This window comes from Pithys albifrons, chromosome 3, assembly GCF_047495875.1.
Source record: "Pithys albifrons albifrons isolate INPA30051 chromosome 3, PitAlb_v1, whole genome shotgun sequence".
Classification (NCBI taxonomy): Eukaryota; Metazoa; Chordata; class Aves; order Passeriformes; family Thamnophilidae; genus Pithys; species Pithys albifrons.
This window is the reverse complement of record NC_092460.1, coordinates 81595204-81611279: the sequence shown is the minus strand read 5'-3', so window position 1 is coordinate 81611279 and position 16076 is coordinate 81595204. Positions and strand designations below refer to the sequence as shown.

General features: G+C 38.5%; 1 protein-coding gene across 6 annotated transcripts in view; it reads right to left on the bottom strand.

The window, feature by feature from the left end:
• PLXNB2 (plexin B2) overlaps positions 1-16076 on the bottom strand; it is a 251032-nt gene that overhangs the window by 61118 nt on the left and 173838 nt on the right. For all 6 annotated transcript variants that reach the window (XM_071552525.1, XM_071552524.1, XM_071552528.1 and 3 more), the window contains 8 exons: positions 15825-16007; positions 14889-15011; positions 10911-11011; positions 8647-8773; positions 6982-7132; positions 4407-4521; positions 3571-3673; positions 2997-3098 (listed from right to left, as the gene is read on the bottom strand). In XM_071552525.1, the coding sequence (XP_071408626.1) occupies positions 2997-3098; positions 3571-3673; positions 4407-4521; positions 6982-7132; positions 8647-8773; positions 10911-11011; positions 14889-15011; positions 15825-16007 (1005 nt within the window). The remainder of the gene's footprint in view (positions 1-2996; positions 3099-3570; positions 3674-4406; positions 4522-6981; positions 7133-8646; positions 8774-10910; positions 11012-14888; positions 15012-15824; positions 16008-16076) is intronic.

The following is a 16076-nucleotide window of genomic DNA, read 5'->3' as shown; positions in this document are numbered from 1 at the left end:
TACACATGGCAAACACTGGGAAGCGGGTTACACATCAGACACACACGACAAAGAGAAATCCAAATGGGAAATTACTTTTAATGAAAATATTTGGTGGGATAATAAGGTTAACTTGATGCTAGTACATCTGTCTCTCCTACTCTGACAATCCTTCAAGGACTCAGCAGGAGAATGTCTCTCAGAAATTGCATGCAATATGACTTTCCTTTAAAATGCCTATCCTGGATAAGACTATTCCCAAAAGAATGACGACAGCTTGGATTTACCTCTCCTTCCTACTGAAATTCTTTCAGAGGAAGGAGGGGCAGAAAAACAGACAATGGCTTCTCCTGTTTTAGTCTATTTCTCTCCAGTGGAAGACCTCATGAGATTTATTCACTGTACTCTAAGCATTCACAAGTCAGGAAGGGCATACAAAATGTGCAAGGTTATACTTTGTCCCTCACTTCTGCAACAGTAGTTTTTTAAGCCATTCACCTCTCCTACTCACTTAGCGCTTCACTGCTCATCTCCACCTAGAAATGAAGATGCTTATACACACCATGTTGGCGAGTGCATTTAGTCACCCGCGATAACGCTGGTTATGCATTGCCCTTTTAAGTAAAGCATATATTAAATCAAGATAATGGAACTAGTAGTTCAAAGTGACAACAGAACATTAATTTTTGCTTTTTCTAAGCAAGAATTTAGGCAAGTAAAGTAGATATACCAATGTTCTAATCAATAAAGACCTTAAATGTGCTCATAGCTGCATGACTGCTAGCTCTAAACACAGTGTAATGCCCAGCATTTCCTGTGGCAAAATTGTTCCACATGAGAAGCTAAATGTTATTTTGCATTTGGGCTGCAGGCCAACCCCTACAAAATACCCATCCATGGCTTCTCCTCAGTCACCCTGATTTCCATGAGGTGTTTACCAAAGGCTGAGTGTAAGTTATGCCCTTCCTCAAATGAATTTTCAGTCATCAAAGTTACTGCTTCAGACAGTGTGACCTCACAGGCATGAGTGCTTCTATGATTACAACTATTTTATGCCTTATTTGTCTGTTATCACATATACTTAGAGGTCTGTGTATGCAGCTGAAATAACTGTGTGTGTCTACACAAGTCCTGGCATTGAAGGCCTTATATTGTTTTGGCTTAAAAATACACCTCTGTTGCAGGATATATGGAGCTGATCCTGTGACAGAGATGACATTCCTGCACGGCTCTCACCCAAGAAAAATTACTCTGATGTCATTTGACACTCACTGCTCTCCAGCATCTTTCCAGCTTTGGGTCCATCCATTCACCTTGACTTAGAGAGACTTGAACTCCTTGTAAATCTTCCCAGGTCCAAGTTAAAATAAGTACATACTACATCTGTTCTGTAGCAAATTGTTAAATCTTGCTACCCATGACAAAGCATTCAGTCCACAGGATGTGTCTCTGGTTTTGTGAAACGCAATTGATACCTCTCAGGATTAAAAAAAACAAGTTTTTTTCCCATTCTCTTTTTGTTACTAGTCGTTCAGAAAGATTAAAATGCTTAATCACAGAATGATAAACCAGCTGAAGGACTTTTTGAATTCCTGCTGCTGCTTCTCCTCCTTAGTGGAAAAGGGTCCACTAAAAGTCAAGTTCAGCACATCTGCCCTGAATTTGTTCTTGAGAGTGGCATTTCCACTTATATATAGGGAGCAGAAAAGATTTTCCTTTTGTGCAGAAAACCAGATATTCACATGTTAAACAAAAGAAATATGAGTTTAAACTTGGATACTTTTAAATTTTTAGCAAAGAGAGCTCTGACCTTTAAGAGAAGTGTTGTGTACCATGCACTGCACACAGCCAGACATCCTACCAGGGACCAGTCCTAGCAGCTCAGAGAACAGACCAAATTCACCAAATTTCTTTTAATTGTCTGCATATATTTTAAGGTCTTCAAACAAAAATGTTCATTTTTTAACATATATTTGTATAGCACAGTCTTCATATATGTCTATAGTAGTGAACACAGTATGGTCTTCACATGATTACAGTGCTTACAGGTTGCTTTTTACCCTTCTCTGAATGCTCTTCTTACATTGCTACTCTTCAGACCTGTGGACTCTTTTCCATCCCTTGGCAGGTGTAGCAGAGGTGATAGAAGGAATTTATAAGCTATACAGTGTTTCAATTTGAAAAAGGAAAAAAAACCCCAAACCCTCAAAAAACAAGAGCCTTCTTTCCCTTGATTGATGGCCAGTCATTAAAGAAATCAATGCACTCCCCAGTGTATCTATCATCAATTCACATTTACACAAAGACAACATAGAAACAAAAAATAAAAACTAATAACAATACTTGAGCTATTATCTAAAATGGTTTTTAAGCTTCCTTTTTATCCAACAGTAACATTTTATGCATTGTTTATGTTACAAAACAATGAAAAGCTTGGGATAAAACTGACTTCTCAGAAGATTTGTAATTTATTTTCTGGAAGCAAGTACTGAGAAAGAGAAGCCTTTGCTATGGTTGAGAAAATGTCTCATCTTCTGGTTTGATGGTCACCCACAAAGGCAAAAGATTATTTTATCCAAAGTAAGAATCATTTAATTTCTGAGTGCATTTTTGTGTTTGAAAGGTGAAAACTGAATTAAACACACCTACTCATGTCATTCTAGAAGAACAACAACAAAACCCACTAAGTAATTAATTAGAAAACAGATATGAAACATTCACAATTCCTATATGTCCTCTCATTTCATTAGATGAAAAAAAATTGTCCAATGTTATAGTGGGTCTTAAATTATCGCCTCCGATTTTAGTAGTTAAAATATTTTCTCCAGCTCTGATTCTCTCTTGGCGATTACCACAGTAACCAATATTATATCAAACTTGAATGTGTAGCCCTTTTCTTTCTTGAAAAACAATTACGACTAGATCTCCAAGAACATAAACTAAAGCTTTAGTTTAGGGGTGTGGATGCAGTTTAAGTGGAATTAAAGTGGCAGCTAGCTTTGAATTAATCTGCTTACCTGATAATAATCTAGATGCCTTCCCTTGAAATACACAGTTGTTTGGTACTCCATAGGTATTATTGGAGGGTCAGGGTTTAGAAACTGTGGGCATTCTTCTTCCTGGGGAGAAAAATATTTCATATGTTATTACAAATAGAAAGTCTTATCACAGCAAGTTCCAATGGACTTCGGACAATAGAATGATTGTTCTGAAGAACTTCATGCTTAAAATACAGTGACAGATTTGATTACACCCTTTCAAATTAGACATGCTAAAAATGACTGCAGCATATGTCAAAGCTGTGGGTGATTATCTTTTCCTGCCTTGAAATCTTGTTCCTCTCATAGAAGCAAAATAGTAAAAGGAACAAAAATATCCTGTCAAGAGATATTCAGTCTCACTGCTCCTCCTCAATCACACCCTTAAATTCCCACCCCCGCACTGTCACTAAAAAAAAACCCCTTACACTGCTAGAGTTAACTTCAGGAGAATTTTTAAATCCCTAGTTCAACCAATTGATATGAGAGATAAAGCAAACAGAATACTGAAGTGTTCTAATGAAAACCTAATAACCTTATTTTAAAACATTACCATATTTTGTTTAATCACATCCTGTACTGAAGAGGACTCTTCACAGATGTGACTCTTCCAGTCCCACTGGCAATTCCATCTATTGCTTGCACAGGAATAGCATCTACAAATATAACATGGTAGTCATGACAAACTGTCAGGCTTTCCCCCACTGACAAAAAAAGTAAATGAAATGCCATGTTTATTCATGGAGGGTAGATCAGTCTGTTATAATGTCCTTACTATATTAAGCCGAAAACTTTATAATAAGAACAGTTCAAGAAACCAAAAAAGCTATTTTATGCATTAAATATTTGAGCAAGGATCAGAAAACACATAGTATCTTGCACAAACTTTAAGATTAAGCCTGTGAGGACTGGAAATTATTTTGATCAGCCTTCATAAGGATGAACAAAGGTTTTGGGCTGGCTGCACCTGCCCTGGGGCAGTAACACCTCCAGCAGGGTAGATGCTGGGGGCAGTGTCAGCTTTGGCTGTCCTACTTGAAAGCATCGCAACACAAAGCGCCAATCTATCATTTCAGGGAACAAGTAGGCAAGCAGATACCCACATTGCTCACCTGCAGATACATCAGCAACTACAGAAATAGTAATCCAATGAACTGGCCTTTAATTATATGTGCCATGAATATTTTTATTCCACACTTTATGTTGCTGGCTCACCTGGTGCCCTTCAAACATTTTTAAACTGCATTTAAATATAAGAAAAAGGATTTGGACACTGGCAAACTTTGAGAGTGCCAAAGGCTTAATTATGAAATGATTGAGTAACTCAGCTGTCAGTTACCTCACACAAAAAGCTACAGGATCTAAACACTTAGAAGCTGAAATACTTACGGCTGATTTTCAATAAGATTCATTGCTTCTTCACAGTCATAAAAAGGGTAAGTATGTGATGCCAAAAATATCTTGTTCTCTTCAAAGGTTAACTGAAGTGGAACTGAAACATGATCTATCACAAAAAAAAATATCCAAGTTGTTGAATTCTTCAGCTCTCATGATCAATGATACAATGAAAACACTTTTATTATTTTACAGGACATAAGCAAATATTTAACTATACTGTTGACACTCTGGATCTCACAGATTAGGTCTATACGTTTTGTTTTGTCTCTTTAAGCTTTACAAAATTTTCAGAACATGAAAAGGAAAGCAGAGGTAGGAAAAAAGGAAGAAGCAAAATTAAGGAATAGCTTTGTTTTATGGAAGTGTTTCTTAGTGGTGCTATCATTATGCTTGAATTTTAAAGAGCCTAGAAAGGAAAATTGAGTAAGGAGATAATTTAACACAGAGGAAAACTGGCACAGGAACAGTAATTTTAAAGAAATCATTTTCTTAAATATGAATATGTCTGCATGTAAAATTACTTCTTTCATTTGTGAATTAAAACTGTTGTCATGTGAATTAAAGCACGTGATCTTTGTGGTTAATGCCCAACAGTGCCTTCAACACTAAGTTACCACAGGCACTTGTGAATTTCAGTTTGCCATACGCGACTTCTCCACAAATATACTTCTCTTATGGATTATTACTAAACTAAAAGAGTGGTGCTTTCCTCAGTGAAACTATTTGAAAAACCTTTTGCAGAAATGATTAAGCTCTTATGGCAAGCTATTTCACAAGCTATTGAACAATCTCAAATTGCTTTCTTGAACAGGTTCTTGGAAGACCATCAGCTGCTTGGCTGGAAGTTACCTTTGCCTGCACTGGGTCCCCTTGAATATTTCAGACAGATAGGAACGCCAGGGGATTTCCTAACAACAGGACTGTGAAAAGGCATCCTTCCTAGAAATGTCCTATTCCTTTTGGAACCAACCACAAGTAAAGCAACCCAGACTTTTCCAAAACCAATAGGGTTTCTTAAAAGTAACTTGACGGCTCAGGACTTTTTGTCACAAGCTGCAATGAACATTCAAGTATCTTAAGGGCATGCGTCAAGAAGATGGTGCCAGACTCTGTTCAGACAGAACAAGAAGTAATGGCCACAAACTGAGAGACAGGAGAGTCCATCTGAATATGAGGAAAAATATCTTTACTTGGAGAGTGACAGAGCACTGGAACAGGCTGCCCAGAGAGGCTGTGAAGCCTCCTGCTCTGAAGATATTCAAAATCTGCCTGGATATGATCCGCTGTAACCTGCTCTAGGTGAACCTGCTTCAGCAGGGGGTACGGACTAGATGATCTCCACAGGTCCCTTCCAACCCTAGGTATTCCGTGGTTCCATGAACCACTGCCTGTGTTTGTAGCTGCCTGCCTTCTGCTGGTGTCTGCTGAGCTTCCAAGCATCCTTATATTACTTTTGAACATCCTTTCAGATAGATCCCTGTGCAGCCAACTCAGAGAGATGTATTATTTCTAGGTGACTTGCTTCCTCTAATGCCTTCTCTGACAGGCTTCTAGTCTCACATTTTATGCTGGATGACATCAAGATGCCATGTTTATCAACCCTGTTGCTTTATGTCCTACTTCACAAAATATTTAGGGAATGTGACTTGGCTCTAAATAACAGAACACTGCTTTAACACTTAGCAGAATCTGAGACCGTGACACACCTCAGGTAGTGTAAAACTCAACAATAAGATTTTAACATAATTATTCTCCCTGCAACTGAAACTGGATTTTGACCCCTTTCAGCCATAAGAGAATTGAAACATCTTAAAGAGTGCTTTCAAATACTGCTCTGACAGTTCACAACTGTTGTGATACATATAAAAGGTTTATCCTCAGGGGTACATCTGCAAGCTATAAGAGCACCTGTTTTTTGTTTGTTGTTTCTTTTTAGTTTTTAAAACTTGATACATAATAAACAGTGCTGTGTAACCAGTTTCAGTCCCTGTGTTTATGCATCAAGATGCATGAATTAAAGCACCAACTAAGCACTATCTAGGAAATGAATTATGGCTGGCAACAGACTCTAAGTCTATAATCAGTGGTTCAGAACAACGATGCAGTCTTTAATTATATGATCAGGTATTTTTCCATTCGGCTTACTACTGCAGAAGTTGGAGGACACAAAGTAGAAGAGGCAGAAGGCTTTGTGATAGAAAGGACAGTCTTGTGACCAGAAAACAAGCCACTTGAAGTATTGTAGACTAGAGAAAAACTAAGACATCAGACTTGAACAACTTCACAACTGAAACCCATATGCATCTCTTCTGACCCCACAACTCATGTCTCTACCAAGCTACTATTTCAGGTTCCCAGCAGAAACACTGGGAATGCTATAGCTTGTAAATACATGAATGCAAAAAATTGGAGCAAATGGACAATTCAGCAACAGGTTTTTTGGAGAAAGGAACTGGAAGAGTTAAAAAACCTAACTTGTATGCACCTCATATAAGAGTATCATATTAGAAAAGCAGTCTATATTCTTTTCTCTTATTATACATGGAGGGTAGCAGTATTTCTTTACCTTGATGTTTTGGTGTTGGAGGAATTATATCGGGTGGATCACAGACAATAATCCCTTCTTTCAACTGAGCAGAACGTGTTGTTTCCCCAAACGTGCAGCAAACCTTGTCACTCGCAGTCAAAGTTGGCAATGGACTTACTGTCAGTTCCACCTGGAAACAATTTAAAAAGCATAAAATATTTGGAAGAAATGCGCCAAGACCCTGTAAGACTTATAGTCACAGTATTTCAACTGCTTTTTCTTTGTTGTTGTTGTTTTGCTTTGTTTTTGTTTTGGTCAGTGGTGATATTTTAGCTACCATCACAGAAGATGGCTCTCCTTTTAAATTTTTATTTCTTATCATCTGGTAATCTTTTCTTCTTATACCTCTACAAATTTTTCCAGGCTGCATCTCTGCTGAATTATACAGATACAAAAATCTCTTGTCCTGTCAAGAAACAAAAATGTTTGTACAGACACACCCAAAGCCTTTTATTCTTGTCCTAAGATTCCAGTTTAGCAACAGTAAACAGAGTGGTTAACACTTAAGTCCTGACAAACTTAATTAAAATAACATTAACCTGCTGTGTTACTAGTGAATAATGAAAACAAAGCTGGATAGACTAGAAATGCTGCAGTTTGAAAGGGACGAACAGAAAAGCACTTTCCTCAAGACTCAATGTAACTACAAAAAATCCACTGAAATCTATCATTACTGCTGAAAAAGGACTTCTGAGTGATGGTGAAAGGTTCACCTCCTCCAGGAAAAAGTGTGAGAAACTAAAAGCAAAATTAGATGGGAAAACTTAATGAGGAAAGAGGAATCAGCTGAAATGAAATTTTGGCTGCTGTCCTTGACCTTATGTTTCAGGTGTGCTCATTATGCAGTTTAACTTTTTCCATTTTGTATTGCCAGTAGAAATGACAATTATCCTTTTCTCACTGAAACAAATTACACTCTACTAATGTCTTTATTCAACACAGAAATGGCCCTAGCACAATGCTATTTACATCATTTAGAAATGGAATTAAAGTGACTTGAATGACAGTATCTTTATTTCTAATTAAGAGAAGTTAAAAGCCCTTTACTGGTTTTACTTGCTGAGCACCCCTGGGAAGGCCTTGGTCTGCATTGGCATGCTCCATTTGGAATTAGAGCAAGTTATGACGCTCTGGTCACACTCCAAAAACTCAGTGCCACAGAGTCATTTTGCATGCTGAATTTACCTTCTCCATGTACCCAGTCAGACTTCGCTGGTGTAGGCAAATCCACTGCTGATTTTAAAGCAACAGCTTATGGCTTCATTGCTTACTTAAGTTTATGCTCAAGTAAGCTGAAAGGGCAGCATGAAATCTCCCCTAGCAATTACTTTTTATGGGTTACAACACTGTGCAACACTTTCATAATATTCAGATAAATGTAAGTGCTTTATCATTCATACCAGTGCATCACTTTGGTTTACAGAGAAGGTTAAATTCAAAATTTCTTAGAAGAAAACATGAACTGCAATCTGCAAGAACAGCAGGTAAGAAAGAGCACTGTGAGAAATGCCAAAGACTGAGACACTGAAAACACTATCTTATTCCTAGTCTCCACTGTGCATAAAGAAATACAGATATTCATCTTCCTGGTAGTCACATCAATGTGCTTTAACAATATATAAGGAAAGCATTTTCCTGTTATACCTTAGCAGGGGCTCTGCGACTCATATTTAGAGGCTCTGCACTAATGACAGTCACACATGTGCCACTTGGACTCCACAGCCAGTGGTTCTCCTTCTCGGCTGTTCCACAGTCTGCCTTCTTTGTGCACCTGACAAAAAGAAAACAAAAAACAAAGAAAAGCAATAATATAGCTGGACTGTGCTTTCTCTGAACTACACAACAATTTCAGGATTAGAGACCGAAATTACAACACAAGATGACTACAAACTTTCTTTAATATTGACTAGTGGTGTTGCTATTAAAGATTTTGTAACAAAGTAAGTGGTGTAATAATTACTGATGGTTTGAGATGCCAAAAGCAAGTGCCTATACTATTTTGGACAACTTGGAATTAGACAACCCAAATCCATAAAGAGGCAGTAATATTTAGCATGGGAACCATAAGGCAAAGGAATTTGGTTGCCTGATCACCTGAAATCAAGCTAACTACGCTTTACTGTGATATATACATCCTGAATGAGTGGACACAGCCTGTTTTTTCTGCAGGTTAAATGCAGACACCTATGTGTTGACAGTGGTAAGATACAACACTCATGAGAGTAAAAAGTGACAGAGAACTATTGCTAAGGGCATATAAGCTTGTGGAGAGCTTCTTTGAAACCGCAGCACAAGAAAAGTTACTTTCATGGTGAATATTTTCATTAACTCCTGCCACTATTTAAGACCTCTGCCTATCAAGACCTTACTAGAATGACGGGAAGGCAAGCATGGTTGTGCAGCCTCACCAAAAAATCTGGAAGATTTTCCCAGTTCAAGTAAAGAAAGAAGAGATGCTGCAGTACAGAAGCTGCATATGTAGCTACAAAAGCTTGTTGAAGTGTGTGTGGGGATGGTCTCGTGTATTCTTTCCATTCTGTGCAAAGTTTAGGAGCAAATGCTCTAGGACCTCTGGTTGCTTCAGCAAACGACTATTAACTCATCAGGGGCTTTAACATAATACAGTTGTTTCACAGCTCTGTCAAACCTCCCTTAAAGAAATCATTTACATACAGAGTCTACAGTCACATAACATATCCCTGGGAAACATACTACTAAGTGCTGTGTGTAATCATGAGACAAAACTTAAATTTAGAAATGAAATGCTTTTCTCTCCCCATTGGAAATAAATACTAGCAAATGTGAAAATTCCTGTTTGCCTCTTCTGAAAAACCATTAATATTTTGAGACATTGAGGTCAGTGGTCATATCAGAAACCTGAGGGGAAATCTAGGGAAAATTGCCATTTTTATGATATATGACACAGCCTTCAACTCCCAGCAGCCCAGGAGGAGTTCAAGGTTATATTCCAAATCCTTAGGTTTCATCCACAGCAACTGAAACCCTGGCTGAAAGAGTTACAGTATATTACATAAACCTTCACACACTGCATAAGTTTCTCTGCAGTGCACCATATTATGCTACATCAGGCTGATAGGTAACCTAATGCAATAGTTCACATTTTCAGGCAGGAAGGTAGAAGTCTGAAATTCATCTGCATATTATAATTAAACAGCCCCTTTGTTCCAACAGCAAGAATTTTGAATCATGAATTCCCAACCACTCATGCCAAGGGGTTAATTAACTTAGTAGTCAAAAAGAGAACTGCAGGACCGCTCTTCCCTCTCAGCACTCCAATCAACGCAGAGTGCAGAGACATTACAGAGCTGTTCAGCACTGTCCTAGTTTACATGTGTTTGAATATTCATTCAGTGAACCTTTGCAGATAGTCAGCCAAATGCCACTTTCTGCTCTCTTACAGGTAGGTGAGGGTTCCCTGTAGCTACATGTCTTGATAGATGAAGTTTATATAAAACCAGCATTTGAGCTACACACTTTATTTTAGACATGGAATAGTTTTTTCCATTTATGTTCTTTTTTACAGTTTCCTGCTCTATTTAAAATACATGCTATATTTTCTGAGTTTGAAATAGGGCACATTTTTCTATTTTCTGGGAGAACATTTGACCGTACAGTTCAAAGAGAGATAAAACATAGAGTTAGAAAATGTATAATCATTCTCAGCACCAGCAGAAAAGTATATATTTTCCCAAACTAATCAAATCTGCAGATGTAAACAGGGACATTTTTGTGTGCACGGAATATTAATGTCTGTGATAAAACTAAATCCCTATCAGGAGCATAAGGCTGAGTACCAAGAGCTGGGATCACTATCACAAGCAGTAAACCACAGCACGTGTTGAAACTTGAGCTATTCCACTGCCTGCACCTGAGCAAACAGCACTCACCTGCCCTCTCTCACACACCAGCCGCAGTAGGGATCCCTCGCTTGGGCACACTTCTCACAGTCCGAGTATTTGTAGCAGTCCTGCACAGGTAACCGATACACCTGGAGAACCAAAAGCAAGGCAAACCATAACATCTGAAGAAGGCACAAGGAGACAGAAATGTTTGTGGACAGAGCTGTACAGTGCCATTGCCTCTGGTAGCAGAAGACCCTGTATTGTATTATTATCATCAGAGCTCAGCCTGATCTTAGCAAAATACATACAAAACTAGAGTCTGTTACTCATAAACTTTTTTACTGATTTTTTCCCACTCCAATATTATCTAATCTGTCTTCAAAGTAATGTAGGACATTGTTATAATCAAGAATCCTGAACAAGTCTTACAAAAATTGAGCTTTTCAGTTCCTCCAGTTATGTTACTTCTGGAAATCTGCATTACAGCAACCTCAGAAGAGAAATTGAATCAACAATGCTCTGAATTCAAGAAATGGCTACTGCAGGACAGATACTTTCAAAAGGCTAACTTGGTGCGGGGTAGAAAATTTTCTTAACAGAATATTCTCCCCTCCATATCACTAGCATGGAGCTGAAATTGTTTGGAAATGTACTTTTAGCCAGAAGGAATTTCAGAAAGTGTGCAAGCATGACAGAGCCAGAGCACTTCGAATTACTGCACTTCTCCACATATAACCCTCCACCATGGAATTTATTCACAAAATAAAACAGAAATAATTATGACAGGAAGCAGCAGGGAAAAGAATATCATCAGTTCTCATGTCTTATTCCCCAGTAAATACTCAGCTTCTGGTTTTGATTTCCTTTGGTGCTGAGAACAAACAACTTTGGCGCACAGAAAGAGGAGCCAGCAGACAGCCATTCCTTTTGGCTACACCACTGAAATGATGCAAGTGGAGAACGGGAGATACATCTTCCTGCTGATGACTATGTTTTATTTCCAGAGAGCAAAAAAAGTCTAGCAACAGTAACTCTGAGATGTAGGCTTTCTTATAATCTCATTTAAAACAACTGGCAATTATGAAGCTCCTTTAACAGCCTGAGTTTGGCCTTTTCTTCACATTTGGAGAGTTAAGTAAAATGACTCACTTAAGGAAAATGTCAATATTGTGCAGTTTTCTTGCATTTATTAACATAGGGGTTTACCTTTTCAGCATTCTCTTTGTTTTAGCTAACTGGAGCTGCGTTACTGGCACTCTGTTTCACTAACTGGTACCCATGAGTAATTGAATATCCAGTGAATGGCGCCTTTTTTTGTGACAAAACATTTCTTTCATAAGTCTGGCAGGCATAAACAAGCCCTAGAGATTGCTGTCTCTGCAAGTTTTAGGTGACATTGATGATTAAAAATAAAACCTGGAAAAGCAACTCCATTTACACATGGTTTCAAAAAGAAATTAATTTTAGAGATTTTCTAGTTGGCACTTTAAATCAAAGAGTGTTAAAAACTAAAACAAGCAAACAACTAGTGAGCATGGTAAGTGACTGGCACAGTCTTCTGCTTTCCTCACAGTACAGTATGCACTGTAAGGAATCTGGGATCCTACCAGTGATGTACACTTGCAGTGAACCAGCATGAGCAGCGCAGAGGTGCTAAGCAACTTTTCACATCCCCCAAGAAGCTGCAGTGGGTTTCTCCTGCTCTCTGAAAACATCTCTTTTGAAAGCATTTGCTCCAAGCCACCCACTGCTACTGACACCACAGTAGAAACTGGGAGAAGAGGGAGGAAAACTGAAACAGAAAAGGAAGAGCTTGATTCTCACTATGGCACTTAACCTCTGTATCATTCTTGACTGTATTTCTTTTGACCTGATTTATTTTTAAAGGCTGCTTCAAGTTATCACCTACAACATCACAACTTTTACTTTGCTCAAGTGCTTACAGAGCCCAGGCAATTCATTTCCAAATGCTGAGGCAGGCTGCATCTGCCAGCTCAGCAGCATGCATGCCTACCAGCACAGCTGGCTGCCCTTTACTGTTTACCTTATTTTAAATAACTCTAAAGCATTTAAACTCATAAAGCAGAGTTCTGATATCTCTCTTCCTAGAACTCATAGCCATGCTTAACCCAGAAGTGCATGTTTCAGCATTTATTCTTCTCCCCTCGCTTACATCACTTAATTTCTCCCAGCTCTGAAGGCCTCTATTCTCCTCTTGTCTATCTGCTTCTAAAAGTGGGTGGGACTGCTCATCGTAATTAACTCCTGCAGATGACAGTAATGTAATGCCATTATAAGAGCTCCCAACTTTAGCTATTCATATTTAAGCTAAACAGGTTTTGTAAAAGAAAACTATTATTCACATTATTCAGAATCTGCAGCATCTACAAGAGCTACTTGGAAAAGATTAAAGTTAAATCCTTTCTTTAGTAGAAATTTGCTGCTTTCTAAATTTCAATGTTTTGTAGAGATAGAATGATTTTTTGCAGGTTTTCTAAAAAAAAAAGAATAAATTAAAATTGTCTGAGCCTTTCTAAATTCTATTATCTCAAGCTGACTGTTATCAGAAAACTGGTCTTCCTTCTAGGTGCTGTTATGCCTAGCACTGCTCAGAAGCACATGCTGTAGCTTTGTGGGGACCTCAGGGCTTTTGCGTAATGTGCCAGCTTGTCAAATATGATGCCAGGCCACCCAGAGTTTTGTGGACAATGTTGAAGTTTGGAGTTCTGTTCCAAATCTGAACAGAAGCCAAATGAGAAGTATCAACTACCAACAACAAAAAAAAAAGCGCCAAACCCAAAAACAAATTAAAAAGAGAAAAAAAAAAGAAAAAGAAAAAAAAAGAAAAAAGAAAAGGAAAGAAAAGAAAGAAAAGAAAAGAAAAAAGAAAAAGAAAAGAAAAGAAAAGAAAAGAAAAGAAAAGAAAAGAAAAGAAAAGAAAAGAAAAGAAAAGAAAAGAAAAGAAAAGAAAAGAAAAGAAACCTTTGTCTCACATTGCCATATTATTTCCAGTGTGGTTTCTGGCCTGAATACCTTCATCTAGACCATAACATTCCTGCAGCAGGAATTTATATTAATCCTTTTATAAAACAGTAGGATAATATTCTTCTTGTATTGTTTTTCCAAATACTCTCCTTTCATTGCCCCCCTCATTCTCCATGTGTTTCTGTTGCAAAGCATCTTCTGTGTTGCATTCCTGTCACAGTCAGGGCTGCAGATGGTCACAGCCTGTCACCCACCTTGTACCAGAGAGCTGCTGAACCAAGCGTTTGACACTGGCAACTCCAGCCTCCACAAAGAAAAGTGTCAGAAGAGGGTTACATCTGGAGGTGAGGAAGAAATCTGGCATTCCTCTCATCTCCTATTTGCTTTTTTTCTCCCATTCTTTACAAACCTCCACTGCGCTCTCAACTAGTTGACAGCACAAAGAAGGGAACCTAGAAGAGACTGCGTGTGCCTTTCCTAACAGAGTTGGACTTTTCTTGCTGCACTCAAGTAGAAGCTTGAATAAAAGTGTTTCCCAAATATGTAATTATCTCCATTACTTCCTAGGTTTTGGCAGTAACACCCACAAAAACTCCTGGTGGCTTTACAGATGTGTCAGTGTTAGTACGTCAGTCACGAGAATCCTAAATCCTGAAGTACTCTTGAAAAGAACTGATGACAGCTACAGCATTCACTGGTGCCCCAGATACATCACACTAAGCATTAGGGCTGCCTGACCCCAAGGCTTGCTGGTGACAAACATCTCCACTTCTTCCTTCTCACAGACCCTGTATGAGAGCCTCAGAGGTGAACTCACTTCTAATTCCCAAATGCTAAGCATCATGGATATAACAGTTCTCCAAGTCACAATGAACAAGTCCATCAGCTTAGACTTGAGAAGGTCTTCATACACACAGAATAGGGAGAGCACCAGCACACAGGGTGACTTCCAGGAACAACTGAGAACTGTATAAATCTCAGGTCGTTATAGAGCAAGTGAAAGCAGGGCTGGTCCTTAATGCAAGCAGGAGACATTACCTTGTCTGTGGTCATCACGTAAAGATTTTCCTGTGTTTGATCCAGCACCAGGTCCTTCTTTATGGGTTTGTTTAGTTCAATAGTAAGAGAGCTGTACTCAGTTGCTGTGGATGACAGGAACACCTGGAAGAAAGAAACATGGTTAATGTTGCCTTTTTTCACCCAAATATTATTATATGTGGCTACTGCTCTAAAAGACAATAAAAATGTTTCTAAAAACACATTAACAACAAAAGGAGGACTAAGCAGAATTTCCATACTTTATTGGTTTGGGGGGGAAACAAGGCGAAAAAAAAGACAAAATGGCAGAGGTACTTAATGCCTTCTTTGCCTCAGTCTTTAATAGTAAGACCAGTTGTTCTATTGATACCCAATGCCCTGAGCTGAAAGACAAGGCTGGGGAGCAGAATGAAGCACCCATAATTCAAGGGGAATTGATCAGTGACCTGCTGCACCAGGTGGTTGGTATTGCAGTTCTGACATTTTAACACCACAAACATGTCGAGCCTTGAGCACCACACAATCAGAATTTATCAGAGCTTCAGCCTGGGCTTTGTATTGCCACCTTCATTCACTGTACGGTCAGAATGATTACACAATGAAAAGTTGCTCTTAAACTAGTATGGGCTTGAATAGAGATAAGGCTAGAGCAGCTGTTAGATTACCAAAGGCTGTTTATATAAACCTCTCAGTAGGTATGTAATCCTTTGGGAAAAGTGTCATTTAGGCAATGCTAATTCAATCTGTGTACAGGATAGCTGAGGTACATTAGAAATAATGTGGTTTTTCTTTGAGATTAAAAATACCAAGCTCCAAGAGAATTTGCTTTTGGTATGTGATCTTAGAAATCCCACCTAATTTCAGAGCAGCAGCATGCTATCATTACAGTTCAAAACCTTTAAAATACCTTCCAGTCTTCTAAGTCAGGTTTGTTACCTTCAGAATTTTACCATCTGACGTTCCCAGAAAGGCCACGGTATGCCCGTTCTCCACAGCCACAGTGACAGCCGTGAGATTCATCCCTTCTTTTTGTAGTACCGGCCTTTCTATAACACCATTCCTACTTCCCAAAAGGTATGGCAAGTGTTCGGAGCCACAGGGGAAATTTTTGCTTGCATTCTAATAGAGAATAGCAACACAAAGCAATGTTAAACATTCAGATCACTAATTCCAAGCTAAGAATGAAGT